The sequence below is a fragment of the Electrona antarctica genome (assembly GCF_951216825.1).
Source record: "Electrona antarctica genome assembly, chromosome: 22".
NCBI lineage: Eukaryota > Metazoa > Chordata > Actinopteri > Myctophiformes > Myctophidae > Electrona > Electrona antarctica.
The window spans coordinates 3,065,750-3,075,989 of record NC_136805.1 but is presented as its reverse complement, the minus strand read 5'-3'; the positions used below and the strand labels follow the sequence as shown (position 1 = coordinate 3,075,989).

Here is a 10,240-nt window from a genome sequence, read left to right as displayed (position 1 = left end):
AACAAATTTCTGTTGTAGTTTTAGTCATAGTCTCTTGAATAGTTTTAATTTAGCTTTAGTCACATTTTAGTCACCCGGAATGTTTCAGTGTTAGTCTAGTTTTAGTCGACTAAATATCATAAGATTTTAGTCGACTACATCTACAGGTGATTTAGTAGACTAACATTTATTCTGGCGGTCCTTGATGCCGTCTTAATGGCTGATTTTACACTTGCTGAAAATAGCCGATCTACAAGCTCACAACGCATTGCAGTGCGACGTGTTGTGAGCTACCAGGTGCAACCAGGTGTAAAATGACTTGTGTCTTTTCCTGGTGAAGACCTGTGCCACGAGGGGCTTTGGGGTTCCTGGTGGAGACCTGTGCCACGAGGGGCTTTGGGGTTTGTGTTTTCTAACCTGCATCCTTCTTCATGTCAATACCGGCTCACTCTCACCTTCACATGCTGTCCACCTGCTCTCCTTAAACTCCCGTTGGAGTCTCGTTCTCAGCTCTCTGTAGTTTAAACTCCCGTTGGAGTCTCGTTCTCAGCTCTCTCTGTCCTTTAAACTCCCGTTGGAGTCTCGTTCTCAGCTCTGTCCTTTAAACTCCCGTTGGAGTCTCGTTCTTTAAACTCCCGTTGGAGTCTCGTTCTCAGCTCTGTCCTTTAAACTCCCGTTGGAGTCTCGTTCTCAGCTATGTCCTTTAAACTCCCGTTGGAGTCTCGTTCTTTAAACTCCCGTTGGAGTCTCGTTCTCAGCTCTGTCCTTTAAACTCCCGTTGGAATCTCGTTCTCAGCTCTCTGTCCTTTAAACTCCCATTGGAGTCTCGTTCTCAGCTCTCTGTAGTTTAAACTCCTGTTGGAGTCTCGTTCTCAGCTCTCTTTAAACTCCCGTTGGAGTCTCGTTCTTTAAACTCCCGTTGGAGTCTCGTTCTCAGCTCTGTCCTTTAAACTCCCGTTGGAGTCTCGTTCTCAGCTCTCTGTCCTTTAAACTCCCATTGGAGTCTCGTTCTCAGCTCTCTGTAGTTTAAACTCCCGTTGGAGTCTCGTTCTCAGCTCTCTTTAAACTCCCGTTGGAGTCTCGTTCTCAGCTCTCTTTAAACTCCCGTTGGAGTCTCGTTCTCAGCTCTCTTTAAACTCCCGAACTTGGAGTCTCTCCACAATGTCCTACTCCCACCTCCGGCTGTCTGGAGAACAGAGAGAAACGCAACTCACGTTTAGGACAGATTCTAAAAACAACTCGCTTTTTGCATCGTTGACAACGAGCTGTGCGACCTCTCCTTCCTATTTTCAGTTATGCGTTGGCTATTCAAAAATAAATAGCAGATGTAGATGTGTAGAAGTGTGATCAGAACTGATTTAGAAGGCATTTGTAGAACAGTGATGATGATACAGTATGTAATTTACAGTCCATACTATGTACGTCATGGTGTTACATACGTTGTCATTGCAGTGATGGAGGTTGACCGGACCCTCTCTTGTCACCCGAGCAGCATGCAGGACCCCTGGCTGGCTGGCATGGACCCCCATGGTGGTGTCCTCCCCCCCACACCGGGGACGCCAGCAGTTCCACTTCCTGTTTCGACGTGTGATCCTGGAACTAGTCCACGTGTCCGCTGTGTCGTGGCTCATGTGCCGGACGTAAACTGCTGGATGGGAGGAAGGATTCCTGGAAACGGAAAGAGAAAGTACGTTTGTGTGTCAAGTTCACCTGCGTCCCTATAGTCTCACAGCCAATCACATAACATTCCCAACACCATAAATACACCTCTTATCTCATCACTTACTTGACACTGCTTCGCACTGTTAATGTAAATGTAAATGTATGCGCCTGTGTGTGTGTACCTGGAGCAGGCCGACACAGGGCCAATCGAACTTCCGGCGGTGAAGTCCTGAACAGCTGTTGCACCCTCTAGTGGACGAAAGAGAACTGTCAACAATCTCTAACCAGCATCAAAACCTCACCAACCAAACTTGATGAGCTCACGCAGGAGCTTTAAATTAATGCAGTGATTTATTGAATCGTTATTGCACCGGCTCAGTGGCCTTGTGGTTAGAAAGGAGCATGCTGTATGAATGAATGGAGTGTTTTTTACCGGGTAGGGCAGAGCCTTCAGCGGCTGGCCGTTCACAGCCAGAATGACGTCTCCCTCTTGGATGCGTCTGCTCTGGTGGGCCGGCTGGCCTGGGAACAGCTGCTTCACCATCACCAGACTGGCAGCTGTGGTGGATTTGGGCAGCAAATTTTAGATTTTTAGTCATGGCTACTGTACATACTCCTTGGAATACAACTTTTCTTTGTGAAACTGTGAAAAGGAAATGAAAAACGATAACTAACGGAAACTGTATTGTGTGTGTTTACAAAACCAACTAAAACAAACTGAAATGAATAGTTAGTTTTATGCTTAGAATACTTAGTTTTAGTCAATTAATTTATTAACTTAATCTGTAACTGAATGTTTTTTTTTTTTAATGCTATCTTTTATTGAGTTTTTATTACACAATACTTACTCTGGCCCTTTTCAATCCTGCACCTGACTTAATTGTCATGTGCAGGATTGAAAAGGGACGAACTAACTAAAACTAATACAAAACTAAACTAAAACTAAGCATTGTCACAACATTAAAAAAAAATACTAAACTATAATGAAAAATCCCAAACTATTGTAACCTTGGCTGTTGGTGCTTCCTCCTCCCGGCTCCAACTCACACATCACAAAGCTGAATCCCAGACCGTTGGAGTTCTTCCTCAGGGTCACCTCCAGTGTGTTGTCTGGGAGAGCAGAAAGACACCAGGGAATTCATTCCGCTCCTATGCCACCGAAATGTGGAACGCCCCACCGACAGCCATTGAATCCCTTGACTCCTTCAAAACCTCTCTCAAAGGGCACCATAAGGTCCATCTCAATGAATTAGAATATTGTGTAAAAGTAAATTTTCTTCCGTAATATAATTCAAAAAGTGAAACTTTCATATATTCTCAATTTATTGTGCATAAAGTGAAGTATTTAAAACCTTTTTTTTGTTTTAATCTTGATGATTATGGCGTACAGCTCATGAAAATAAAATTAATCCTACTTTATTTTTTTAAACGAGAAATGTCGACCATCTGAAAAGTATATTAATGTATGCAGTCAATACTTGGTCTGGGCCTGTGGAACTGTTGAGGTGTTATGGACGCCCAGGTTTGCTTTGATAACAGCCGTAAATTAATTTGTATTGTTCAGTCTCATGTCTCACACCTTCCTCTTGACAATACAACCTAGATTCTCTGTGGGGTTCAGGTCAGGCCAGTTGGCTGGTCACAGTAATACCATGGTGCAAAAAGTGACATGATGAAAAAAGCGACGCAGAGAGAAGACGTTTGGTTCCTCAAGCCGTCATCAACCCTGAACGAAGGTTCTCCATGTGGGCTATAAGTAGACAGTATAGCCTATTAGAGCTAATCAATGGTACTAATGAAGCTGATTGAGGCCCTTAAGGGCCTGCAAGAAATATATAAACAGCCCAAACAAACAAGGAATCAATAAATCCAATATTGTTGCATCACTCTTAAAGAAGAGATAACAATCCGATGTACAACTTTACGAGAGAGAGAGAGAGAGAGAGAGAGAGAGAGAGAGAGAGAGAGAGAGAGAGAGAGAGAGAGAGAGAGAGAGAGAGAGAGAGAGCAAGGACGAATAGAGCTAAATGGAGAGAGACAAGCAGACTGGAGTCTGGAGAGAGAGAGAGAGGACTCAGCAGAGAGGGAGGGAGGGGTCGGGCCTTATAAGAAGGGCAAGGTGAGGGTCAGGGGTCTGGTTGAGAAGGAGTACAGGGTCAGGAGATCGCGGAGGAGGAGGAGGGGGAGGAGGAGGGGGAGGAGGAGGAGGAGAGGAGGGGGAGGGGGAGGGGGAGGAGGAGGAGAGGAGAAGTGTGCGAAGGTTCACCTCGACATGCAGGGTCTTTATATTTTCCCCTTTATATTTTTCTGGCTTTTCTGACGAGCGCTTGATAACGGCAACGATTAATCAGCGACACACATGTCATGTATGACAAATCTGCTACTTCTTAAATTTGTATCCCACAATTTTGCAGCCCATTTTTTCACCCAGTGTGAATGTAATCCTGGGCGCTACACTTCCTCTGCCAACCTGGGGGGGGCAGCGGACTGACCTCATGCTTCCTTCTATGCATGAGGAGTCCAAGCTGCTTCTTTTCACCTGACAGCGGGAGTTTCCCCGGTTGGACGTAGCGCGTGGAAGGAACACGCTATTCCGACCAGTTCCTTTCCCCTCCATCAGGTGCCCCGGCTGGCCAGGGGGAGGTAGTTTAGAGACCAGTTCCTTACCCCTCCATCAGGCGCCCCGGCTGGCCAGGGGGAGGCAGTATAGAGACCAGGATTGGTCCCTGATTGGCCGAGCGCCGCCACCGACATACGGCAGCCGATTACAGCAATTGCGCGCTCTGCTCGCGCATGAAGTATAAGGAGTCAACACAGCGCCACCTACCGTCCGTGACAAAGCAGTAGTCTCGCGGGCGGCTGGACACGGTGTACGGGGTGGTCATGATGGCGGGACAGCTGTTGTTCCTGGTGGGGCAGCAGTCCGGACTGATGCTGTGAGGGGACAGACTGCTGCCCGTGTCCGGACTCACCAGCACCCTGGGGTGCAGCCCGCCCCGCTCCAGAACCAACGTCACCCCCTGGTGGAGAGAGAGAGAGAGAGAGACGGGAGAGACGGGCTGTCAACGTTACAAAACTTAATGATTGTCATACAAATAATTGATGCGATGAATTGTGTTTTTTTTTGGCATTGAACATACCAGTGTTGTTTTTGTCGACTAAGACTAAGACGAAAAATGTTCGTCAACATACAATAGGTTGAATGCTGAAAATAGCTGATCTACAAGCTCACAACGCGACGCGCTGCGACGCTTTGTGATCTTGTAGATCGGCTATTTTCAGCAAGTGTAATAACAGTCATTACGACGGCATTAAGGTCCGCCAAAATACATTTTAGTCGACTAAATCAACTGTAGATTTAGTCAACTAATTTTATTTGATATAATAATTTAATTGATACATAATTAACATAATGAATAACATTTTCATTTATGTTTTTCCTTTTAGGCTTCGTAGTCAAAATTGGCTCGATGAAATATACTAATAATATTTTACCCATAACTCAAATATACACAGAAATTACTGATAATAATTTGATACTTTCAAAATAATCATTACATTTTTAAATAGCGGAAATATCTGATGTACTGCAAGCTTACAACGTCAAGTCATGAAGACGTTGTAGATAGTTATTTTTGGAAGATGTATGAACATTATTTTTCAACATGGAAATGATTATCCCGTGCGTTCAATTCATCATAAAACGGAAGGGGTGAATAGGACAGAATAATTAAAATATTTTTTTTCAAGCATTCTGGCTACAGCATGCTCAGTTATACTGATTGAATTTCTGAATTATTAATATCTCTCGTACAGTTGGCTCCCATTAATGGCTGAAAACTTGATTGAATTCCCAATTATTATCCGCCACTCCAATCCGAGGTATAAAAGAAATGTCTTCTGTTAATATGACGACCCTGTATCTATAAATGGTAAATGGTGCCTTTATCCAAGGCGCTTTACATAGATTGTGCATTACATTCACCCATTCACACACACATTCACACACCTTTACATAGATTGTGCATTACATTCACCCATTCACACACACATTCACACACCTTTACATAGATTGTGCATTACATTCACCCATTCACACATACACCGATGGCGGCGGAAACCATGCAAGGCACCAACCTGCTCATCAGGAGCAATTATGGGTTCAGTATCTTGCTCAAGGACACTTCGACACTAGCCTCGAAAACCCAGACGTTTTTATTTCCAGGGAGAAAAAAAAAGGCTGGGTCCGAGTCCACTTCAATTTGGCATATAGAGTAGTGCAAACGTCGATCACTCTCTGCTGATTTCTGATCGTCTGCACCTTTGTTAAATTGACGCACACACGCACACCCGTACACACACACACACACACACTCCTCTCTCTCTGTGTCGCTCTAATTAATTATCCTCATGTCCAGCAGCTGTGCACAGTTTCTGCCGCCGGATCCTGCCACTGCCAGGAGCTGCCTATGCCATAGAAAGCATAGGTGAGTTCCAGGCTACTTCGACACTAACTCTGGGGGAGTCCGGGTTCGAACTGGCAACCTTACGGTTACCATCCAGCCACTCTACCCCTGAGCCACCGCCGCCCGATCTATAATATATACAATTGAGAAGTTGGAGAAGTGTGCCCCCCTGCCCCTCCATCATAGCCTGGCTAATAAGCCAGACTAATATCACACAACACTGTCGCGGTATATCAGTCTGGGCTGGCTCCACTTGGATTTCATTTCCCGGGGAACATTTTCTCTTTGACGCAATTGGTCAGAGCTACTGTCAGTCAAAAGTCTCAAGCATTGAACGTCACTGTACCAAAGCCCGCCCATATTGCATACCGTGTCCCGATTGGTCCGACCTGTTCTCGATTGTAGGAAAGAGGCGTGCTACTGAGCCTCGCCAGACCGAAATCCGCTGGTAGGCAACTTTTTTTTGCCAACGGCTGATTCGGTCTGGTTTATTAACCAGGCTACCTCCATCAAGCAAGGCTGTTTCGACAAACCATGTGACTTCCATAGAACTCTTCTCCCCCCCCCCCCCCTCTCCCCCCAGAACAGACACAAAACATGTGGTTTGAATGTGTGACTGACTGCAGCCTTATAGATAAGACTAATATGTAGGTACAGTAGCAAGCAGCCGACAGCAGGAGGCAGTACAGTATATATCGTGTGCGTGCGTGCGTGCGTGCGTGCGTGCGTGCGTGCGTGCGTGCGTGCGTGCGTGCGTGCGTGCGTGCGTGCGTCGTGTACCTCTCCTGTCCTGGTCAGACACTCCACTGCCTGCAGGTAGGAGAAGCTGTGGAACCTGATGCCGTCCACCTCCATGATCCTGTCCCCTGGAACACAACACAGAGAGCAGAGGTTCACAAACGCTTTCATGTCAAGGACCCCCAAATTGACACTAATAAGGGCCTTTCTGGGCCCCACCCCTCTCCCATTTGTTTATTCTGGGTGCCTGCCATGCAATGGCAGAAACACAGGTTGAAATCTAAAACGCATACTTAATTATCATCATCAATACGCGAAACTTCGACGTCTACGGCCGGCCGCACGGTTTGCCAAAGCCCCGCAATATATACATCAAAACGTGCGGCTCGGCCGGGAATGGTGTGCTTGTGCTTTTCTTTCCGATTCGTGTTACCGTGCCGACGTAATTCGCAATAAACGACGCGAAAATGACCCATTCAAAGTCGATGGGGAGACGCGGGTAAAAACAGAAAACGACACGTTACTTTGGAGCCACATTGCTCGGGCATACTGTTACGTAGAAACACGATTTAAACGTCAAACAGCACACGAGGCCATCGACTTTGTGGTGGTTCAGACGGAATTCGAATACGTTGCACGGTTTGCCCGCTATGGCAGTTCAAAGTGTGTGTGGTCTGAGCAATATTCTCGACTCAGAGTGTCGCACGCCCAGAGAGAGAGCGGATCAGAGTGAGAAGCCAATGTGAAGACTATACCGAAATTCTCCGAACAAATCGTCCTCACGGCCAAAATATTCACTTTACACGCATGGGTTTCGGTAATTTTGTAGCCACACTCGTCCTCTTTCACCCAATGTCACAACCAAAGCCCAGATACATACAGTACGTGAACTACAGCCCTGAAAGCGACAGGTGTACCATCATAATGTGTCAAAAACTCCATGTTAACTGCCTGAATGAGTCAGCAATTTTTTCATCACAAGCACAATTCTTAACTCGCTCTTATAACCACGTTTTTTATCGTACCAATACCACGATCGCACACGGCGTACCTCAATGCCTCGGGTCACTCACGGTGAAAACAAAAATCGCATTCGACTTTTACTTTTTGCGATAGAGCAATTTGTTCGGACATACGTTCTGTCATAGAGAGTCAGTGTGCTTTACCTTTCAATACTGTTTGCATTGCATAGACTAGCCCAGGTGAAAATGATACTTTGTTAATGATTCAAGGTCACCTGACCAACTCTCACACACGCGCGCACACACGCACATGCACGCACGTGCAGACATGTGCACGCACACACACACATTGAAAGTCAATAGAGAAATTCGGGGAAACACGTAACTCTGTCATTTCTCAACCGTTTCGGACGCGGGGCGGCTCGCCAGAACCGGGCCGCCCCCCTGAGCGAAACCAAATGGACCCCTTAGCATGTTAGCATTAGCATGTTAGCATTAGCATGTTAGCATGTTAGCATTAGCATGTTAGCATGTTAGCATGTTAGCATTAGCATGTTAGCATTAGCATGTTAGCATGTTAGCATGTTAGCATTAGCATGTTAGCATGTTAGCCTTAGCATGTTAGCATTAGCATAATAGCATGTTAGCATTAGCATGTTAGCATATTAGCATGTTAGCATTAGCATGTTAGCATGTTAGCATGTTAGCATTAGCATGTTAGCATTAGCATGTTAGCATGTTAGCATTAGCATGTTAGCATTAACATGTTAACATGTTAGCATTAGCATGTTAGCATTAGCATGTTAGCATGTTAGCATGTTAGCATTAGCATGTTAGCATGTTAGCATGTTAGCATTAGCATGTTAGCATTAGCATGTTAGCATTAGCATGTTAGCATTAGCATGTTAGCATGTTAGCATTAGCATGTTAGCATGTTAACATTAGCATGTTAGCATGTTAGCATTAGCATGTTAGCATGTTAGCATTAGCATGTTAGCATTAGCATGTTAGCATGTTAGCATTAGCATGTTAGCATTAGCATGTTAGCATGTTAGCATTAGCATATTAGCATGTTAATGCTAGCATTAGCATGTTAGCATTAGCATGTTAGCATTAGCATGTTAGCATGTTAGCATTAGCATGTTAGCATGTTAGCATTAGCATGTTAGCATTAGCATGTTAGCATTAGCATATTAGCATGTTAGCATTAGCATATTAGCATGTTAGCATTAGCATTTTAGCATGTTAGCATTAGCATGTTAGCATTAGCATGTTAGTATTAGCATGTTAGCATTAGAATGTTGGTGGCAACGTAATGTGCAATAAACTTAGACAAAATACCCCATTGAAAGTCAACCAAATGGACCCTTACAGGGTCTGAGAGGCTAAATGTCATCAAATGGTGGTCCGTGGCTCAAATGCTGCACAGACTTGGCGAGCTGCAGGCACCCAGTCAAATTTCCTGAAATTTGTTTCTAGTATTGTGTTTAGGATCCAAGATGGCCGCAGCACCAGGAGGGGGTGGGGCGGAGGTGAGCGGGGGGGGGTCGACATATGCCCTTACTGAGCTGCATTCAAGACACTTGCCTTGTGTCTGACACCTGACTTGTGTCTGAACACAGCTTTGATGGATGTGTTCTGCCCCCCCTCCCCCACATCAAACAAAATGTTTGGTCAAACCATTTGGGCTTCCATTGGAAATGCATTGGAGCGGCCATTGAACACAGACACAAGACAAACGCAAGACAGGTGTCTTGAATGTGTGAACGCATTCAAGACACCTGCATTCAGACAACGCATACAAGATAGACAGGAACATGATACCTGATCGTACGCGTCCGTCACTCTCAGCGGCCCCACCAGGAACTAGTCTGTTGACGTAGATTCCACTGTTACCCCCGCCCTGTGCAGAACACCAGACGATTGGTTAAGAAACACATCACATGACATCAACATAAACCAGTAAGACGCTGCAGTACAGGACAACGGAATATGTCAGCTGGCTGATTGATAGATACATAAATAAAGGCCCTCGCTGCCGCCCCTCACTTCACGCGAGTGTGATTTTTGTGTTGCTATGGACCCATAATCACATTTGATTGGTTGACTTGATATCATCATCAGCACACATCATGCACTGAAAGCTGCTGAGCTTATGTTGTGTGTGTGTGTGTGTGTGTGTGTGTGTGTGTGTGTGTGTGTGTGTGTGTGTGTGTGTGTGTGTGTGTGTGTGTGTGTGTGTGTGTGCGCGTGCGTGACTCACAGCGATGCTGAAACCCAGACTTCCTGCCTTCTTCCGCAGCCCCACGATGACCTCCTCTGTTCTGTCAACACTCAGAGACGACGAGGCCAGAGAACATCCATCCTGACACACACACACACACACACACACACACACACACACACACACACACACCATCCATAGAATCAACA

At 45.6% G+C, this 10,240-nt stretch overlaps 1 protein-coding gene across 1 annotated transcript in view; it reads right to left on the bottom strand.

Moving 5' to 3' along the window:
• Positions 1-1,142: 1,142 nt before the first annotated feature.
• frmpd2 (FERM and PDZ domain containing 2) overlaps positions 1,143-10,240 on the bottom strand; it is a gene marked incomplete at its 5' end in the record, with an annotated part of 36,554 nt that continues 27,456 nt past the window's right edge. Inside the window, 8 exons of the mRNA XM_079491889.1 lie at positions 1,143-1,165; positions 1,419-1,647; positions 1,824-1,890; positions 2,048-2,199; positions 2,650-2,751; positions 4,469-4,661; positions 6,888-6,973; positions 9,632-9,710. Of these exons, the coding sequence (XP_079348015.1) occupies positions 1,607-1,647; positions 1,824-1,890; positions 2,048-2,199; positions 2,650-2,751; positions 4,469-4,661; positions 6,888-6,973; positions 9,632-9,710 (720 nt within the window). The 3' untranslated portion in view covers positions 1,143-1,165; positions 1,419-1,606. The remainder of the gene's footprint in view (positions 1,166-1,418; positions 1,648-1,823; positions 1,891-2,047; positions 2,200-2,649; positions 2,752-4,468; positions 4,662-6,887; positions 6,974-9,631; positions 9,711-10,240) is intronic.